The following is a 21,316-nucleotide window of genomic DNA, read 5'->3' as shown; positions in this document are numbered from 1 at the left end:
ATCCGATGTTTTAAAAAATTCAATATGTTTTGGGTTGTGCATGTCATCTTTTTTATGTGCCTGTCTTATATTTTACTTAATTTAGATGGATAAACATTTAAGGAACAGTCCGAAATTCAATTCAAAGAGAAGATAAAGTGATAATAGGTAAAAGGTAAGTGTCTAGAATGCTAAATAATAGGTAATTGGAGTCTGCTTTTACTTAATGATTGTTTTTACTGATTCTTTTCAGAAGGAAGGTTTAATGGTGTAGGTTGTTATGCCAGATTGTAGGTCATCACAAAGTACCTTTAGACTTTTGTAATTAGATTTAAAGGTATCATTTTTTGCTTTTCTGTAATTAACTTCCAGTGTCATTATTGTTACTGTTTTTTAAATTATTCGTCTTATTTTTGCTTTGTGTATATCATTGTCTTTTGGCATGGTTGTCACTTTCTTTTTTTTAGATATAGTTATTGCTCTTTATGCTTGATTTGTTGAATAAAAACCCTTTTAGGTTGGTAGTAAAAAAAAACCTTCATTGAGTGAAAATGTGCTACATGAACACTCTTATTTAAAAAAGTCATTGAGATTGAGGAGAAAAAATGGGAGGAGAGGTATAAGGGAAAAATGTGTGGGGCTGTGGAAGAATATTAAAGACACTTGTAAGAGAGCCAGAGTTTTCTCTGAAGTGTTGGAAATGCTTGAAATAGAGGGAAGTATCCCAAATAGAGGAATATGAGGTTACGTAGAATCATTTTGGGTATTAGCTTTCCACTTTATGAAAGGAAGTGGGTTTGATGGTACCTAGTAGATGGTTAGTGTTCCGTAAAGCTTTGTCTAGAACATGAGTGGATGAGCCTCTTCCTTCTCCACACCACTTCCCAAAAAAGAGGAAGAAATTTGCAGGGCTAGAAAGCGGCAGATTATTTTGTCTTTAAAAAAAATAATCTCCTGAAACTAATATTTATGTATATATATGTATTTTAGGTGCAGAGAGAAGGCCTGAGTGCTAGCTTATTATGCTAAATGCCAAATCAGATAAATAAGGAACAGGAGGAGAAGAATAGAGGCTTCTACTGCAGCAAGTGTAGGTGTAATTATATGTGGAGACATACAGGGATGTAGAAGGGTACTGCACATTAGAACTGCTTACCAAGAGAAGAATGGAGTTTGTCTCATATGGTCTTTAGAAGTAACCTACTTAGAAGCATTTGACAGCTCCATGTTTGCTGCTCCATTTAAATCCAAATTTGTCTGTCTCATTTTCAAGGTCTTCTGTAATCTGGTGCTCTACTTTACCTACCCAGCCTAATTTTCCTGTTCTTCAGCAAGTCCCTTCTGTTCCATTCAGCCTGGTTTCCTTATTGTTTCCTCCACGTGCCATGCTCATTCCTGTCTCTCCAACTTTGCTCGTGCAATCAATGTCTCTGGCTGGAGTAACTTTCCTTCTTCCCTCCATTCTCAAATCCTTTCTCCATCTAGTTGCTGTTAATTACTTCACCCCACACTTCTCTTCTCTGAACTCCTATTGCACTTGCCCTCGTTATCCTTAATTTAGCATTTGATTCTTTAATGACTCATATGTCTTAGGTCTTTCTCTTGATTGAGATTGTATTCTTCAGAGCAGAGGCCTTCCTTTCTGTTTCTTTTGTGTCATATACAGCATATAGCTTGAGAGCTGCGTAGCTGCATGTTGTGTTAGTGCTAGTTGGTTCTACTTTGTTCAGATGTGCTTTTACTCGTATGTTGGGTGATAGAAAAGATGGTGATCTTTATCCTGGAAAAGTTGCATTCTTCTGTTTGTTTTTGCTTGGTCTTGTCTTAAAACTGCCTTTGTTCTTTTTTTTTTTATAACTTAAAAAATTTATTTATTTATTTATTTTTGGCTGCATTGGGTCTTTGTTGCCACGTGCGGGCTTTCTCTGGTTGCGGTGAGCGGGGGCTACTCTTCCTTGCGGTGCATGGGCTTCTCATTGCCATGGCTTCTCTTGTTGCGGAGCACCGGCTCTAGGCGCACGGGCTTCAGTAGTTGTGGCTCATGGGCTCTAGAGCGCAGGCTCAGTAGTTGTGGTGCACAGGCTTAGTTGCTCTGCAACATGTGGGATCTTCCCGGACCAGGGCTTGAACCTGTGTCCCCTGCATTGGCAGGCAGATTCTCAACCACTGCGCCACCAGGGAAGTCCCTGTTTTTGTTCTTTTTTTTTTTTTTTTAAATTATTATTTATTTATTTATTTATTTTTTTGGCTGTGTTGGGTCTTCGTTTCTGTGCGAGGGCTTCCTCTAGTTGCGGCAAGCGGGGGCCACTCCTCATTGCGGTGCGCGGGCCTCTCACCATCGCGGCCTCTTTTGTTGCGGAGCACAGGCTCCAGACGCGCAGGCTCAGTAGTTGTGGCTCACGGGCCCAGTTGCTCCGCGGCATGTGGGATCCTCCCAAACCAGGGCTCGAACCCGTGTCCCCTGCATTAGCAGGCAGATTCTCAACCACTGCGCCACCAGGGAAGCCCTTTTTTTTTTTTAAATAATTAATTTATTTTTGGCTGTGTTGGGTCTTCATTTCTGTGCGAGGGCTTTCTCTAGTTGCGGCAAGCGGGGGCCACTCTTCATCGCGGTGCGCGGGCCTCTCACTATCGTGGCCTCTCTTGTTGTGGAGCACAGGCTCCAGACGCGCAGGCTCAGAAATTGTGGCTCACGGGCCCAGTTGCTCCACGGCATGTGGGATCTTCCCAGACCAGGGCTCGAACCCATGTCCCCTGCATTAGCAGGCAGATTCTCAACCACTGCGCCACCAGGGAAGCCCCTTGTTCTTTTTTAACTTAGACATCTCTTGATTTTTTTTTTTTCCCTTGGATGCCTCTTTTTATCCCTTTCAGTTGGTCCAGATTAGTTGTCATCATCATTGATGTTCTCTGCTTTTTAGTCTGCAGGTTTATCTACCAAAGATAACTTTGGTGTGAGAAATTTAAAGTGAAGTCAGCATAGAAATTTGTTGCCTGCTCCAAACAGGATTTGTAGACTATAAAAAAAATCCTTCTGAAGTTTGCCTCTATAAATTTATGCCAAGATAATTTCAGGTAACAGAGCAATTTCTAAAATACGAGCGTATGAAATATGTTGCTTTAATTATCTAATTATTGTAACTACGGAAAAAGTCACTTTTCTGCCTCTTTAGGGAATCTCGTTTTGGCAGTAGATAAATTGATATTATGATATCTTAATTTTTATATTATTTGAATCTAAAATTCCTTAAGTCAAAAGGATTGTTTTTTAAAAAAAATTCCCTAGCTTCTTAAATTTCTTTGATCTTGTACTTCTGCCTCAGCCTCTTTGGACATAAAGGACTGTCTGTGTACCATGTCAGCAAGTCATCTTCTTGGTTCATTTTGCTGCCTTGAACATCAGTGGTCTATAATGACCTAATGTTTACCTAGCTTTGTTTTGCCTTCTTGAGATTAGAGTTCAGTGGAGTGGGCAAAAAAATGTTTCTTTTTTCAACATCAAGTTGTAGTTGAATTTGACTGGTTTATTGGTAAACCAGAATAAGCTGTGAAATCTTAAGATACATTAGTTTATTTAAAATTATATTAGTGTATCTTATATTTTAAGATTAAGTGAAGAAATACTTTGTCTACCAATTAAAATATCTATTTATTTATTTATTTATATTGGAGTTGAAATATCTTTTTATGGCTGAAATTAGTATATAGTCCTCTTGCATATTAATTGCCTTCATTTAAGTGTGAACATTACATTTATTTCTCTTCAAAGAATACCATATTACAAAGAATACTATATTACTGTAACCCTAAAGTAGTTCTTACTGTGAAGAAAGTTAATATCCTGATTTATATTTTATAGAAACTAACATTAAAACAGAATGCTTTCTTAAACTCTTACATCATAGTTACTGAAATTTATATGTGTTTGTGTTTTCACTCTGTGACTTGGACTGATTCTTCTTGCTTTGTGTAGAATTGGATTGAGCTTGGCATGTGTTTTCCATCCTGGCCCATAAGATCATCTGTGTTTTAACCTACTATATGGGGAGTGGTTATAATTCAAATAACAATTCAATTCAACAAATGTTTATTAATGTATACAATTTGTCAGATACTGGGTACTGAGGATGCAGCAGTTAAACAACAACACCCCAACAACAACAGATAAAAATCCCTGCCTGCGTGGAACTTACATTTTGGTGGGGTTGGGGAACAGATAATAAATAAGATAAAGAAGTAAAATATATGCTGACGTATTAGATGGTGATAGGTGCTTTGAAGAAAAATAAATGCAGTGTTAAGGAGGAGATTAGGGACTGTTGAGTGGTTGGGAGTTGGGGGAAGGAAGTGTTGACATTTTAAATAGTGTGGCAAGGGAAGGTTTCATTGAGGAAGTGACATTTGAATAAAAATCTGAAGAGATGATCTGGTTTTATGTTTTTTAAACATAAGATATATTTATTTTAGGGGAAAGAATGTTCCACGTAGAAGGAATTACATGTGCCTTTTTCAGAGGTTAAGTTTGTTAAATTTGTTGGAACTGTTGCAGTTAGGCAGGTCTCACTGTAGATTCATTCAGGCTTTTTATTTTGACAGCATGTCCAGCAAGGAAGTAAAGACTGCTCTAAAAAGTGCTAGAGATGCAATCAGAAACAAAGACTACAAAGAAGCTTTGAAACATTGTAAGGTAACCAGTATTTTTTTCTTCCACAATAAAAATGTTACCCGATTATGAGCATCACTGATTTGTAATATGTGAATCCCTTACTGTCTAAATACAACAAAAGTAGTCAGGCTTTTTGAGTAGGACCGCCCCAGTGGCTGTGCCAGGACAAGCCGCTTCTGCCACTTAATTTCATCTCCCTCTGTTTTGGTAACTTACCAAAGCCAAGTTTTCAAAACCTGAATGTCTCTTAGGTGTCTTTTGCTGGGTTGTACTGCGGAACACTATTGTATCTTAAAGTTTTCGTTCTTTAATGGTCTGTGGACATTTCAATTCTGTTTGGTTTGTGGATGGGAGAATCAAGATTCCAAAGTTCCTTTCTAGGCTGATGGGGATGTTCCAGTCCAGAGGGAGAACTTGAAGGTGCAGGAGAGATGCAGAGTAGTGCAAGGAGTGAAGTCCCTGGGAAGGTGGGTGAAGATGGGATCCAGGGCGTGAGAGGAGGGCCTTTGATACTTCTTCCATCTTAATAGAAGGGAAGATTGATGTAGATCCATAGCTGCCGGGTTTGTAGATCTGGGAGTGGGAAGATAAATGTTCCCCCCTGATGGCTTCTATTTTCTTAGTGAAGTGTAACCTGAGGATGGAGGAGGAGTTGTATAGGAGGTTTGAGACAAAAGAAGGTATGAAATAGTTGTCATTTATAGTGAGAAAAGAAACTTACTAGTAAGGATTAGAAAGCTTACCAGGCCCTGACGTCCATTTGAAATTTCATGTTATTAAAATGAAATCGGTAAATTCAGCTGTGTAGTTTCTTCCTTCGTGTTAAACTTCTCAGGCTTGGAGATGGGCACGATGGAATTCAACTGTGGGTAGTAAGAAAATTGAGGGGAAAGAGAGGCCAAGGAGTTGAGGATGTTTTGCAAGGGAGTGATAACAGTGATTGGTCATGGAGTCAAAGATGGGAAAGGCGAGGTAAGAATTGAGCAGTGGGGTGACAATGCAAAGGGGGTGAGGTAAAAAAAAATTGGGCATAACAGAGGTTAAAGAATTGTTACCATTACAGTAATTGAACTGGGAGGATAGGAGAGGTGCATGCTGGAAACCCAGGTTTTGGATGGCTGAGTAATGCTGAGGATAAATAACTGGGAGGCCATGGCATTCATTGGGTCGTCTGCATGAATGTTAGAATGATTACAGGAATTGAAGTGGAGAGGAAGAATACAGTATTTTCACTGAAGGAAAGGGGAGTTCCTAGGAGGCTGGTAGATGGTAGCAACAAGAAGGATATTTTTTGTAGTATAGCCAGATGGCTTGACCTTCAAAAGTACTGGGGTTTTTGAAGGAGGGAGGAGTAGAGGAAGAATGTAGGTATCAGTGTGAGCAAGGAGAACCCTTTCCTCACCTGCTGGTTGGTGGTATGTGGGATGTTCAAGAAAAGAAATCAGCTGCAGCATGTAAGATCTGTAGGGGAATAGCCGAGTTTCGTTGAGGCAGAACTTGGTACAGTTAAAAGAAAGGTTGAAAATAGAGAGGGCCCTTGGCTGTCCAGATTGGGAGTTCCAGAGGTTACAATAAAGAGTTTAGACAGTGGGAGGGAGAGAATTGGGTAAGATTGGGGGAAATAAATACATAACAGTATAGGATGAGAGTCTTAAGGGGTGAAGGATGCCCTTGTGAGGTTAGGTTTCTAGTGGTGACTGAGCCCAGCAGGGATGGAGACCACGACAGGACTAATCCTGATATAGAAGAAGGTGGGCAGTCTGTTTAAACTGGGGGAGAGAAGAAGGAGGTGTGGGAGGGGAGGGACTGTTTCCTTCAGCACTAGGCTGATCTAACTAATGCACATATGAATCTGCTTCTTTTATTGTATTCAGCAGTGCCATAGCACTCTTCTTTCTTTTTTTTTTTTTTTTTTTTAGAGAAAGAGGGTCTTTTTTTTTTTTTAATTTTTATTTATTTATTTATTTATGGCTGTGTTGGGTCTTCGTTTCTGTGCGAGGGCTTCCTCCAGTTGCGGCGAGCGGGGTCCACTCTTCATCGCGGTGCACGGGCCTCTCACTGTCGCGGCCTCTCTTGTTGCGGAGCACAGGCTCCAGACGCGCAGGCTCAGTAATTGTGGCTCACGGGCCCAGTTGCTCCGCGGCATGTGGGATCTTCCCGGACCAGGGCTCGAACCCGTGTCCCCTGCATTGGCAGGCAGATTCTCAACCACTGCGCCACCTGGGAAGCCCAGCACTCTTCTTTCTGATTCAGATATGAATTCCTATAATTTATGCCAGAGAGACTCAAATGGAAAGCAAAGATGGGGAACTAGTCAGTGGCAAATGTATGATTACTTATGTGTGGTAACCAGAATGTTGATTGAGACTCAAGGACATTTTTAGTGAAGAGATGTTGCACCTTAGTGTATTTGCTGTGTCTTGTCTGGTTGATCACCTTGTCTGCCTGTGCGCCTCTGTAACCCAGTATAATAAGCATCCCTTCAGGGGGCCTCCTCTGACTTGTGTGGATGGAGTTTGGAGTCAGATACTTTTTTCTTCACATTATTTCAGAACTCCATACTTGCTTTCACTACATTGTTATAATTATTTCCTTAAAAGTCTGTTTCAGATTCTGGAAACCTGGTCATCAGGCAGATAGCCGGTCCTTACTGATTGCAGGTTGACTATGGCATTTATCGTTTGCTCAGAAGTTATGTGCCAGTCATTGCTCTTGGTGTTGGGGACACAAATGTTAATAAGGCCCCAGTATTTGGAGCTTAACTTTGGTGGTTACCTCATTGTTGCTGGTTTTTTGGGAGGTAGTGTTATGGGATAGAATGGAGCTTGTGCTGCATATCGGTGACAGATTGCTAGAAGTGTTATGTGGATGCACATAAGCCTAGTAATCTGACTGCTTCAACTCCTGGAAATGTTCTTATTTTCTCTAGAATATGTAAAACCGTAAGAGCTAATTTCATTTTAGCTACTAGTTTTATTTTTCTTTCACTAGAACATCTTTGCTCTCTGTTTCAAACTATTTTACCTTAGCAAGTAGTTGTTACTTCTGAAAGCAGTAGCTCTGCATATAATTTTTATTCTAGTTGATAGGTGTTGTTTAAACATTCATTGCCACTATTTATTTATTTATTTACTTACTTATTTATTTTTGGCTGCTTTGTGTCTTTGTTGCTGCGTGCGGGCTTTCTCTAGTTGCGGCGAGCGGGGGCTACTCTTCGTTGCGGTGCGTGGGCTTCTCATTGCGGTGGCTTCTCTTGTTGCGGAGCACGGGCTCCAGGCGCACAAGCTTCAGTATTTGTGGCACGTGGGCTCAGTAGTTGTGGCTCGCGGGCTCTAGAGCGCAGGCTCAGTAGTTGTGGCACACAGGCTTAGCTGCTCCACGGCATGTGGGATCTTTCTGGACCAGGGCTCGAAACCGTGTCCTCTGCATTGGCAGGCGGATTCTTAACCACTGTGCCACCAGGGAAGTCCCGCCACTATTTATTTTGAACATATTTGGTACAGTCACACTGGAGTCAGCCTACTTTCCTAGCGTATAATTTCAATGAAAAAAATCTGTTAAATATGGGGAGATGTTATCATAGTGAAGGAAAATGTGGGAACTGGATAAGGTGAAATGATATGGAAAACAGTTTTGTGAGGGACTAGCAGCAGTGGGCGTGGAGGCAGGCAGGATCGTTGGGTGGTAAGAATGGTCTTATTGTTCTTTTTATGCTCAGTATTCTCAAGGGACAGAGGGAGGCATTTGGTAGAGGCATCAGGAGAACTTGGGCAGCTTTTAAAAAATATACCTCATACTTCATACCCCTTACAGTCACCGATCCAGTCCAACTCCCTCTCCCTGAGGAAACTGAAAACCACAGGGGTTAAGTGATATTCTTAAGATCGTCCATTTAGTGGTAGATCCAGATTTCCTGACTCTTAGGTAGACTGTCTTTTGATTGTTGTTTGTCCATGAGCTTCCAAAATTTAATTACCTTCTCTTTTAATTTTTTAATCAGACAGTGTTAAAACAAGAGAAAAATAACTATAATGCCTGGGTTTTTATTGGTGTTGCTGCAGCCGAGCTAGAACAACCTGATCAGGCCCAGGGTGCCTATAAGAAAGCTGCTGAGCTAGAGCCAGACCAATTACTAGCTTGGCAGGTACGTAGACATTTTTATTTACTATGTAATAGGAAAGAACTTTTTCCCATTTTTCAAAATACAGCTAACAGCTTTACAGTTTAGCATTTAAACCTCCATTTACTCAGTATAAGAAAAAAAATTAAATGTATTGAACTTCTAAACCTGAAAATTCGTTGAAAAAAAAAATGGTGCCAAGAATGCTGTTTACCACTATTTAATCTCCAATCTAATGGATTATTTCCAAATGTTAGTACAGAAATTGAAACATGATTATATAAATCTCCAACTTAATTATATGTGCATATTAGAGACTTATGAAGAATATTCTTTATGCTTACCTGAGGGAAAAGAAATGTATATTATGTTTTTAAAATATGTTTTTAAAAATGAAATACTATAAAAAATTTGAAATTCTATATCTCTGAGTACTAGTTAAATTCCTTTTTCTCATTTAATGGTCTTCGTGTTTTTTACTTGGCTTCTCCACCTTTTTCATATTTAATAACTGTTTCATATCTCAATCACATCTTGGAAACTATGATTAATAGGGGTAGTAGGCTCTGGAGAATATGAACCTGTTTGTCTCAGGTTCACGTGAACAACAACATGAATAGGGTTATCTAGTAACATCTCCCTGATGCCAGCTTTTATTATGTACTGATTGGTTTAGGATATCTGATCTTTATTTGAAGCAAAAATGGCAATTTCCAAAGACTACTTGGATTTTTCTTGTTTGACCACGTGAAAGTAGTGTCACATGGTAACGTCTTAGGCGTTAAGACTGCATAATAATTATTAAAAGGTATTTTTTTTTATTGTGAAACACTTCAAGTATATTTTCAAAAGTGAAGAGAATGGTAAAATGCACCCCTGTATACCCACCATCCAGCTTCAGTAAGAACTCACTCATGGCCAGTATCTTTTCACCTACTCCCTCCTACCCCCACTTACTTGGAAGCACATCCCAGGCATTTTATTTCATCTGTAAATTATAATAATCTCTGTCATAAATACTCTTCATAGATTGTCAGTTTATTTAGCAAAATAAACATGAGCACACTAGATGTCTTTGGAAGAATAATCTCTATTGTTTCCTCTTTTAGGGGTTAGCAAGCTTGTATGAGAAATGTAATCACATAAATGCTAAGGATGACTTACCTGGTGTTTACCAAAAGCTCCTGGATCTTTATGAAAGGTAAGCAATATGTGAGGAAAGGCTAGTTTCTTTAATGGCTTGAATTAGAATAAACTGATTCAAAATTATATAGAAGTACTCCAGACATTTACTGGGAATTGTGAATCATTTTTCTTTCAAACTGTTGTTACAGAATCTCTTGATTGTGGTTGAAACGCTAATCGTAAGGGGATTGACTCATTTGAGAACTCTGATATTATTTTTAGTCAATATAATAGAAGATAATATTTCTTAAACCTTTTCTTTTTTATGAGATGCTCATTTTATAAAATTTTTACTGTAGTGTGATAGAGGATATGTTCTAATTTAAAATAGTGCCTAACATTATTTTGGGGATATTTTAATTTTTGTGTCTTAAGTCCTCAGTTGTTTTCATTAATCAGATTCAAAATCCTTTTCTTCTATTCTAAGTGTTGACAAACAGAAGTGGTGTGATGTCTGTAAGAAACTTGTGGATCTGTATTACCAAGAAAAGAAACACGTAGAGGTTGGTTAATGATTTGCTGGGGTAGTAGATTTCTTTTAATAAAACCATTATTAAAAGAAAGCTTTCCTTTAGCTTAAGGAAAAATTTAGAAAATTAATTGTAGTGTGGTATCAAAACAAATCACAGTGCTTTGAAAACTGTAACTTGGAATTCAAATTTCAGGTGTCATTATTTCCAAACTTTTTTGAAACTGGGCAGGGATAAATAAAATAAGTAAAAATATCATCTGTAGAATTTATTGTCCTGTTTGTGGTGTCCGACTGCTGATGCTGTAGGTTATGAAGATTGGGGCATGTAGTCATTATTCCTGTATGTACTCTGGTATCTCAGTCATACTTCTAATATAAGCACCATGTGGATTTGCCCAATCATCTTATTTTTTATGGAATTCATAATAGATGGAGTTCTGTGCTTTTGCTATTTTTATGTATTAGCAGATAAAAATATTTTTACGTATAGATTTAAAATTTTTTAATAGCATTTTAGTATTTTAGATAAAGTAACCATTTTAAATCTCCCTGATAGGTGGCCCGAACATGGCACAAATTGATAAAGACACGGCAGGAAGAAGGTGCAGACAAACAAGAACTTCATCAGCTATGGAAGAAATTGACTCAGTTGCTGGCTGAGAGTACTGAGGATCAGAATAATGAGACCCAGCAATTGGTACTACCCATTTATTCCCCACAGTTTGTGTCGTGAAAGTTGATCATTTAGCTGAATTTAGAAATTGGAAACATAATGATATGATATAGAAAAATACTGTATGTCAGACTAGATATTTTATAAATGTTCAATTTTAAATTCATAGAGGCTCTTCCTGATAAAGTCAGAATTACAGGTCTACAGTTGCATACTAAGTCTGGACAGACTGGAAATAATATTCAGGGTATCAGAATTTTACTTCCTTGTATTCATAAGAATTCACAATAAATCAGTTACTTAATCACTGTAAAAAAAGATACTATGAAATTGGCTTTTGCAGAACTGCTATAATTTCTATAAAGTTGTACCTTAAAGGTGTGTTTCTTTGTATTTATGAACTAAGAGTACTAAATTACTTTCAGGTTTAGCAGTTCAACTAGAGTATTTAATTTATTTATTTATTTAACTTTTTATTGGAATATAGTTGATTTACAATGTTGTGTTAATTTCAGGTGTACAGCAAAGTGAGTCAGTTATACATATACATATAGCCACTCTTTATTAGATTCTTTTCCCCTATAGTTCCTTACAGAGTATTGAACAGAGTTCCCTGTGCTATACAGTAGGTCCTTATTAGTTATCTATTTTATATATAGTAGTGTGTATATGTCAATCCCAATCTCCCAGTGTATCTCTCCCCTGCCCTTTCCCCCCTGGTAACCATAAATTTGTGACATACATCTGTGACTCTGTTTCTGTTTTGTAAACAAGTTCATTTGTACCATTTTTTTAAAATTCCACATGTAAATGATACCATATGGTATTTGTCTTTCTCTGTCTGACTTACTTCACTCAGTTTGACAGTCTCTGGGTCCATCCATGTTGCTGCAAATGGCATTGTTTCATTCTTTTTTTATGGCTGAGTAATGTTCCATTGTATATATATACCACATCTTCTTTATCCGTTCCTCTGTTGATGGACATTTAGGTTGCTTCCATGTCTTGGCTATTGTAAATAGTGCTGCAATGAACATTGGGGTACATGTATCTTTTCGGTTTTCTCTGAGTATATGCCCAGGAGTGGGATTGCTGGGTGATATGGTAATTTTATTTTTAGTTTTTAAGGAACCTCCATACTGTTCTCCATAGTGGCTGCACCAATTTACATTCCCACCAACAGTGCAAGAGGGTTCCCTTTTCTCCACACCCTCTCCAGCATTTATTGTTTGTAGATTTTTTGATGATGGCCATTCTGATCCCTGTGAGGTGATACCTCATTGTAGTTTTGATTTGCATTTCTCTAATAATTAGTGGTGTTTAGCATATTTTCATGTGGTTTTTGGCCATCTGTATGTCTTCTTTGAAGAAATGTCTATTTAGGGCTTCTGCCCATTTTTGGATTGGGTTGTTTGTTTTTTTGATATTGAGTTGTATGAGCTGTTTGTATATTTTAGAGCTTAATCCCTTGTTGGTTGTAGAGTATTTTATTTAGAGTATTTATATTTAGTATTTAGAGTACTTATACCTAGAAATATTCCTTTTTAATGTACACATTTTCAAGTAATTGAAAAGAATTTTTAAAAGACTTAAAAAAACCTATTGGTTTTGAACCATAATTGGAAAATATTTTCATCATTCTATTTTTTATATTTGTAAGTTTAAAAGTAAACTTAATTTCATATTATAGTAAATAAACACTCAATGTACACTTGCTAAATTTAATAGAATTTTTGAATGTGAACAATTATAGACTCCACATAGGATTCGAAGCTCATTTCTTTATACGTTCGTTCATTTGTTCACTCATTAATTTGTTCCTTTAATTAGAAAATATTTATGGAGAACCTATTACTATATGTCAGGCAATGTCCTAAGTGGTAGGAATAAAAACGTGAGAATAAGATTTGCATTTGTTTGTGTATTGGTTTATCTGTGTATAGATTCAGTTGTGGAAAAAATTGAACGTTGACAAAATTAAGTGATTTATTAACTTCTTTTAAACCATGTCTTCATATTATGACTTATTTCCTTAAAATAGTATCGGTTACCAGGATATCAAACACATGCCAAAATAAGTAAAAATATTTTGAATTATCTACACTATACTCCTCCATGAAAGAGAACTAAGTATACTTATCATTTTAAGAATTGATTTCTAATTGTTAAATAGGATAAAAGGATTTTTTTTGGGGGGAGGGTTATTTTCACCTTGAATGCTAGTGATACTCTGCCTTATTTAAGTCTGTTCAGAAAAAAATGTATCATATATTTACCGCGTGGATTAATTTCATTACTATTTTTTTAAACCTGTTGTGCTAGACTGTTAGCATTCTTTTTTTTTTTTCTTTTTTTGCAAGATCATTAAACTTTATCAGCACAGTAAAATTTTACTTATTTATACAAACTTTATACCATACGTTAAAATGAAAATTTGAGGTGGTGAACTGTATTACGAATTTTTATTATAAAGTCATGGAAATTCATTTTGAAAAATGTAGAACTTATGTAACCAAATGAATGGTATTCTTTATTTTTATTATTTTTTTAAAAAAATATTTATTTTTGGCTGCATTGGGTCTTTGTTGCTGTGCGTGGGCTTTCTCTAGTTGCGGTGAGCAGGGGCTACTCTTCGTTGCGGTGCGCAGGCTTCTCATTGCAGTGGCTTCTCTTGTTACAGAGCACGGGCTCTAGGCATGTGGGCTTCAGTAGTTGTGGCTCGCGGGCTCTAGAACGCTGGCTCAGTAGTTGTGGCTCACGGGCTCTAGAGCACAGGCTCAGTAGTTGTGGCACACGGGCTTAGTTGCTCCGCGGCATGTGGGATCTTCCTGGACCAGGGCTTGAACCCCTCGTGTCCTCTGCATTGGCAGGCGGATTCTTAACCTCTGCCCCACCAGGGAAGTCCCATGAATGGTATTCTTTAAAGTGCTTGCCTTGGATTCTGGTATTGCTGTCCTTGCTGAGGAAATATTTAGGAGGCTTCTTTTGGAATTTTCTTCAAAGTCAGTTAATAATACTATGTAAGAAGAATGATTTCATGATAGTTCAGTCATACCTCTGGTTTTTTACCAAAAGTATAACTTAATAAAAAATTTTTTTTTGAGATTGAAGATTTGCTATCCTGAAGGTGTTCCAAAGACTGTGCTGGTGATTTCAGAAGAGATGTTTTAAAAGTGATCTGAGCAGTAGCAGCTACACTGACATACGAGGCTGTACCTCTCAACTACTTAGTAGGGAGCAGCAAGCACTTAGACAAGAATGTTTTGTTAAATTAATGTCGCTAATTTATAGTTATCCCTTATTGGTTCAGTGCAGTCTGCTGGCCAGTTGGAGTTAGATGTATTCCAAACTTAATTATACATGTTTTTCCTCATTGAAATTGTAAGGCCAGACAATAAAACACATTTGCAGTTACTAGTTAAGGGTATGGTTTGTATAAGTAAGTCTTTTGTGTTCAACTATTTATTGTACTTGTCATTTAAGTATGCTACAGATAATAGCTTTTTGTCTCTTTGTTTCAGCTCTTAACTGCTTTTGAGAATGCACTGGACTTATCAGATAAGATTCCTAGTGAAGATCACCAGGTGCTTTATAGACATTTCATTCAGTGTTTATCCAAAGTAAGTTGATTTTTAAAATCTCTAACGTGACTTTCTATTCTAATTAGGAAAGTGCTCACAAGTATATTTTACTGCTACTCACTTTATTTTACTTTTATATTTTCAAGTTTCCTCATGAGACTGCTAGGTTGAAGAAGGCTTGTGAAGGAATGATAAACATCTATCCTACTGTACAGTATCCATTAGAAGTGCTTTGTTTGCATTTAATTGAAACAGGTAATTTATTCTTTGTTATATTGTGTGTCCCAGAGGTGTGAGAGTGATGTTGCTATGAATCAAAAATTGTTTTAGTGCCCGTTGTGTGTAAGGCATTGTTTCAGTATTTCTGGACATGAGAGGAAGTACAATATGTATTCTTTGTGCACATGACAAGGCTAAGAAATACAGGAAAGTATAGTGACACCGAGGAATTATGAGCTACTGAGTTCATTGTTGATCAGGGAAGTATTTTTGAAGGTAGGAATTGAAGAAGGTCTTGAATTTTCCGCAGAAATTAGATGAACAGGAGAAGGTGAAAGATACGCCACATGGCATGAGCAGAGGAATGGGACTAGGTGTGGTTTTGGGGAATAGTAAAATAGTTTTATTTGCTGTAGTAGAAAGAATAACTAAGATATATTTTGATTAAGTAAGTTAGACTGTATTACACAGGGATATGAATGTCATGCAAAAGATTTTGTGAAAGATTAACATTCTCAGTGTTGATGTTACATGGTATGTCAATGTCACAACGACATTGTTACAAATACTATAGTATGATAAAGTAATGAAGTTTGTGAATGATCTACTTTTTTAATTAAACAGAGCAGATTCAAGTCAGAGAGTGTGTCTTAGTGTATGCTTCATGCTGTTGCTTCTTTGTGTACTTTTGTTGGGGGAAGAGAGAGGAGTGATGGCAGCTAGCCTTCTGGGAGTTGCCAGAACTTGTAGCTGTGGATATCTTGTGCTTGTAAGTTTACAGGATGTTGACCATATTGGTTTTCACAATAGCTGCTGTCCGTTTTGCCAGTGTCTGTGCTGAATAGGTGTTTTAAAAAGAATTTGAATATCATTCCTGTCCATTCCTGTATTCACCTGATAGGAATATAGTTCATAGAAGTCAGTCATTGGAATGGAAATAACAGTACCAGCACCAGTGTGGTAGTGATTGTAAATTATTGCAGAGCTTTCCTAATCCATTTAAGTTTTTTCACTTTGTTGCTAAATGAGTATAGACGTGGGAATGCTTTGTATGTTAATGACCATCGCATGTTTCATAATTGAAAAATGGTTGAAAACTACTGCTTGAGGTAAATGAGGGAAAATTCCTGTTACAAAAGTCTCATTGCACTCATCTTGGCTCTCCCCACTCTAACTTTCCCTTGTAAGTCCAGCTTGTACTTTGTTTCCCCCTGGTGTCTGAATTAAAGTCCAGAACTCTTCAATCTTGGATTTTTTTTATGGTGAGAAGTAAGCAGACCCCCTTTTCCTTACTTTAACTGAGTCAAAGATAGACGTGCAAGAGCAGTTTTCACTAACATGAGAAAAGAAAACATTGAAAGTGTTGTAGTGAGTAGATTTATGAAGTATAAAATCTTAAACTAATATGGTGTGCAGGATTGTACAGAAGATAGACTAGATTGGGTAGAATAAGTGATGCTTAGGAATGAATGAATTATAGGAATGAATGAACTGGGAATATGATAGCAGCAATTGAAAGTAACAGGTGAAGGCAAAAATGGAAGAGATTTCTTAGAGGTGAAGGGAGGGAGAAATCAATTTTAACTTTCAACTCTCCTGAAAAGTTGCACTAATATAGAATGATGGTTTGTACGAAAGGTAAGTTGCTGAGAGGAGCTGTTAATGGGCATTCGGAGGAAAATGCTCATCAGGGTTTGCCCATGAGAGGTCAGCAAGGGTTAGAAGCCAGTTGTGCTTAGGTGAAAGTGAATGGAGTGGATGACTTCAGAGGATGCCTGAGGGGCAGAAAGGTGAAAACTGTACCTTGGGCATTGTTGGCTGCCCTGAAGGGAAAGGGAGGAAGAGGGGGAAGAGGGGATGGAGGACAGAAGCGAAGAGGGTCAGAGAGGAAGGTGGGGGACCCGATGCAAAGCAACACGGGAGGCAAGGAAAGAGCATTTCAGAAAGGAGGTCTGTCTTGAGAGATTGAGCAACTAATTTTATGATTAGGAGGCCTTTAGTAGGGCTGTCTTTTTCAATCAAAGTGATTGAATTGGAACTTAGAATACAACAATGGGAAAAGAGGAGGAAGAAATGGTTAGCAGGTATAAAAAGAAGCAATCCAGGGACGGACTGACTTCATTTAAGGGAGAAGAGGAGGAAGTGTGAGAAGGGGATAGTAGGCTTTCAGAGAAGGAGAATTGCAGTAACTCTCCTGGCAGGAGAGTTTCAAGAAGAAAGGGCTAGTTAATGTTATGGATGTTGCCTTGAGGTCAAGGAGGAAGAGGCATGCTAAGAGACTTTCAGTACAGGAAGCGTCCTTATGATTTTTTGTGTGTGTGGTTTTTTTGTTTGTTAGTTTTCCTCCAATAGGAAGCATAGTTCTAAGTCACCCAGTTTCTTCAACTTTTAGCATGAGACCCAGTGTGTTCCCAAGATAAGTGGACTGATTTTCTTTATTGTGTGGCCTCTGGTACTCATCCCTCCACCCCTTTTTCTGCTATTGAGAAATTCATGGCTGTTCACCCTTTTCTCTCTGTTCCTGTTCAGCTATTCATGGTTTGTGCCATTCCCTCATTATTGACGTGCTTACATGTTAATTGGCACAAGAAGATACACTGACGTTTCTTTTTGAGGACTGATCAAATGCTTTCTTAATAGGCACATATAATCCTATAATGTAGATTTGTTGAGTAAATATGCCCTAGTATATCAAAAAGCCTACAAAATTATAGAAGAAATAGGATCAACAAATAGTCTGCAGAGTTTTGCCTGTAAATTCAATACTTGACAAAATGTTTTAGTAAAGAGATAACAAAGGGATTATCTGATTGATTAGAGAGAATGTTGATTTTTTGTTTGTTTGTTTGTTTTGTTTTTTTTTGTTTTTTGTTTTTTTAAATTTACTTATGGCTGTGCTGGGTCTTCGTTTCTGTGCAAGGGCTTTCTCTAGTTGCAGCAAGTGGGGGCCACTCTTCATCGCAGTGCGCGGGCCTCTCACTATCGCGGCCTCTCTTGTTGCGGAGCACAGGCTCCAGACGCGCAGGCTCAGCAATTGTGGTTCACGGGCCTAGTCGCTCCGCGGCATGTGGGATCTTCCCAGACCAGGGCTCGAACTCATGTCCCCTGCACTGGCAGGCAGATTCTCAACCACTGCGCCACCAGGGAAGTCCTGAGAATGTTGATTTTTGTGAAAAAAAAAATACCATTCTCAAAGAGGGTTTGGGGATGAGTATTTTGCAGAATTGAAAGAGAGATCTATATCCTGGCAAAGGGGAGTGGGTAGGTGGATATTTACGTGTATGGTACACCAAGGAAGACTTCTTTCTCTACTGAAATGTTGGTTGTAAGGATTTGTGGAATGGAGCAGTTCAGGCTTAGGTACATTCTGAGGTGAAGCATTATTTTGGGGTGGAAGTTTAATAGTTAATGTAGGAGAGTAGGAAGCTGTGCTTAATGATTTCTTTCTTTCTTTTTTTTTTTTTTTTCTTCTTTTCATTGCTCCTTTAAGCCAGACTTTCTATGTATTAAAAACTTCTGAAAATCTGTGAGGGCTCTTAAAGGCTGATCTATCCTCCCCCAGAGTACTTTAGTGCCTGCAGAATTTGCTGCCTCACAGCAGTTAATCACTGGGTTCTTTTCCACTGGGGACAAATATATTTCATTCTCTTTTGTCCTCCTTTGCATGTTGAGGCTTGAAAACTCATTTGCAAAATGACTCAGTTTATAAAGCTTCACATAACAAGTAGTGAATAGCTTTCACAGTTGTCATCTGATGAAATGTTATTTCATGCTAAATGACCTTTTTGATTGATTTTATTTTGCTTTATTGCTGAAATGCAAGAGGATAAGAAAGCTTGTTTCTTCGAGTCCAAACAGAAAAGAGTTTAAGATTTTCTGTTTCAGAAATATTAGAAAATCCAGGTGGAAATAAAGAAATGAGTACATGTTGTTTTTCTCCCGCCAAGCTAGGTTAATTTAAAAGAAAAATTCTGCAGCACTGATGGATTTCTTTGGGATGTCAGAAATAAATTAGTTATTAAAAAAACCTCTTGCCTTTTTTTGTGATAAACTTTAGGAAACAATTCTTATAGGTATTACTGAGCATCTACTCTGAACCTTTTCAGAACATCTTTTATCAGCTCCAAGTCTACCTTGCCTTATTGACAAATAAAAAAAATATTGCCAAACTGTTTTAAAGTCACTAAATCTGGAATCTTAGAATCTTTTAAATGTTAAAAAGAGCAGATAAGTTAAATAAACAATCTTCTATTCAAAAGCAATGAAGTCTATTTCCTTTCTGGTTTTATCCTCCACATTTATTTAGGTAGTATTTTCAACAAGAATTAGTATGGAGAAGAAGTGGATTGAGAGTTGAAGCTGGAATATTCCTGTCTCTTTACACAGGATCACTCATGTTGTTATTACTGTTGATGGTTTTTGTGAACACTGTAGAGAAATCCTCTAAGTGCCACTTGGTCATATGTAGAGAATATGTTATCCAGGGCTAGACGTGAATATAGTCTCCCCGAATCTCTTTTTGCTTTTATAATTGTGCTCCCAGATGTTAGCAAAGGGGAATATGTTAGGAAAATTTACCTTGTTTAAATGATTTTTGTGTGAATCCTAGACCTTTTGGAAACTATTTTCATCTGCCTATTCACACTTTGCTCACCTGTGTGCAGTTTTTAGTTAACCTAAATATGGATGATTTTTTTGGAAAGATGCATGATTGGCTTTTCTTCTTTTCATCCCAGGTGTGTTTTCTGTAATAAGGGCCGTTTTTATAGCCAAGATAGACTATCATGAATTGTGTTTCTGTGGAGTAAGAGAGAGTTTTGACTCAGTTGGATAGAAATCGAAGGTAAAAGTTTAGTAGCCATTTTATTTTCTTTTTTAGAGTGGTGAATGTTTTTAATTTTCCATAGTAATTCTCAGCCTTTACCTATTAATAGACTAAGCGTTTTGGGACATCAATTCATAACGGTATTTTTAAAGGATCATTACAATATTTAATGAATGGCTACATGTACAAGATACTATACTAGTCCCTACCCTTCAGAAATTACTGTTTAGCTACAGAGGCAACAAAGGCAGGGTATATATGTTATAAAGCTAGTAATACAGTTGGTATATGGTATTGGTAAATACTGTAGACCGGTGATTCTTAAAGTATGATCTCTGGACCAGTAGCATCAGTATCGCCTAACAACTTGTTAGAAATGCAAATTCTCAGGTCTAATATCAGACCTACTGAATCAGAAACTTTGAGAGTAGGGTTCAGCATTTTTTGTTTTAACAAGTCCTCGAGGTTATTTTGATATCTAGTTTAGACAGTATCGCTGGATAAAAAAGGGGGGGGGAAGCCCCAGTGGTTTGCTTTTGGAGGATATAGGGTGTATGGAACTAGGCATGTCTATTCTTGGAATTCATATTTATGGAAGCGATAGTGAGAACATATTGATGGAAGGGAAATTCTTGTCTAGAAGCAGGCTTGTATCTTTTTTACTGGTTTATTAACCAAGATAGTATTTCTTCCAGTTTATTCTCATATTTCACCAAACAGTATTGAAGTTTTAATTCGTTAGCCATTATGAATTCTTTGAATTTTTGGTGCTAACTTGGACTTCTAAATTAATATATAAAATATTACTTAGGAATTATATACATTGTTATATATCTGGTTTTGAAAATTTTGAAATATATAAGCTAAATGGTATCATGCAAAGAATTCACCTTTGACATCTGTTCCTGAAACAGTTGTTCCATATGTGGTTTGGGGCTGTTTTATAGAGATATTAAAGCATCAGGTCTCTTTTTCAGATAAATTATTTTTATTTGTTCCCCTTATTTATTGCTTCAAGTTGTAAATTACTGTCTCAATTACTTTTTAAGAATTTCCGTATGTGATTAAACAATTTATTAAAGTGGTGAATGGTAGTCCCAGTTTATTCTCAAAACAGAAATCATATTTTCCACCTGTTTTTGTGCTTTTCTGGGAACAGGAATTCTGAGAATGATTGAGGTTGGAGAAAATGGACATATAATATAACAGAACCTACAATGTTTTCTAAACTAATTTTTTTTACCAAAATAAATTCAAAACGTAGGCATTGGATGATTACTACATAAGCCTAACTGTTAACTTATATAGGAAAAAAAAGTTTTGAAGGTAAACTTATGAAGAATGTGACTACGTCTTTGTACAGTTTCCTGCTGAGTGGCCTGTCTTTTGATCCTGGGCTGCTGGAAGAGTCCCCTGCATCTGGCATCTTGGCTGCCGCATCTCTAGCAGCACGTTGTTGTCCAGGGAGAGAGGCTGGCAGAGATACTGTCCTTTGACAGGGGTTTCTTCATCTAACAACCAAAGTTCTTGTTGCTGAATAGCAAAGGGAGACCCGGTGGCATGCAGCGGGCCGAGTCTTAGCCTCGTGGCAAGTAG

General features: G+C 37.5%; 1 protein-coding gene across 7 annotated transcripts in view; it reads left to right on the top strand.

Annotated features, from left to right (window-relative positions):
- Nucleotides 1-21,316, top strand: part of SKIC3 (SKI3 subunit of superkiller complex) — a 144,852-nt gene that overhangs the window by 63,704 nt on the left and 59,832 nt on the right. For 6 of the 7 annotated variants that reach the window (XM_007197454.2, XM_007197457.2, XM_007197453.2 and 3 more), the window contains exons 2-9: nt 86-154; nt 4,576-4,666; nt 8,646-8,789; nt 9,875-9,966; nt 10,378-10,453; nt 10,979-11,119; nt 14,617-14,715; nt 14,823-14,931. In XM_007197454.2, coding sequence (XP_007197516.2) covers nt 4,577-4,666; nt 8,646-8,789; nt 9,875-9,966; nt 10,378-10,453; nt 10,979-11,119; nt 14,617-14,715; nt 14,823-14,931 — 751 coding nt within the window. In that variant the 5' untranslated portion in view covers nt 86-154; nt 4,576. The remainder of the gene's footprint in view (nt 1-85; nt 155-4,575; nt 4,667-8,645; nt 8,790-9,874; nt 9,967-10,377; nt 10,454-10,978; nt 11,120-14,616; nt 14,716-14,822; nt 14,932-21,316) is intronic. The other variant, XM_057540177.1, reaches the window with a different exon arrangement.

Source organism: Balaenoptera acutorostrata, chromosome 2 (assembly GCF_949987535.1).
Source record: "Balaenoptera acutorostrata chromosome 2, mBalAcu1.1, whole genome shotgun sequence".
Classification (NCBI taxonomy): domain Eukaryota; kingdom Metazoa; phylum Chordata; class Mammalia; order Artiodactyla; family Balaenopteridae; genus Balaenoptera; species Balaenoptera acutorostrata.
This window is presented reverse-complemented; position numbering and strand designations above follow the sequence as displayed.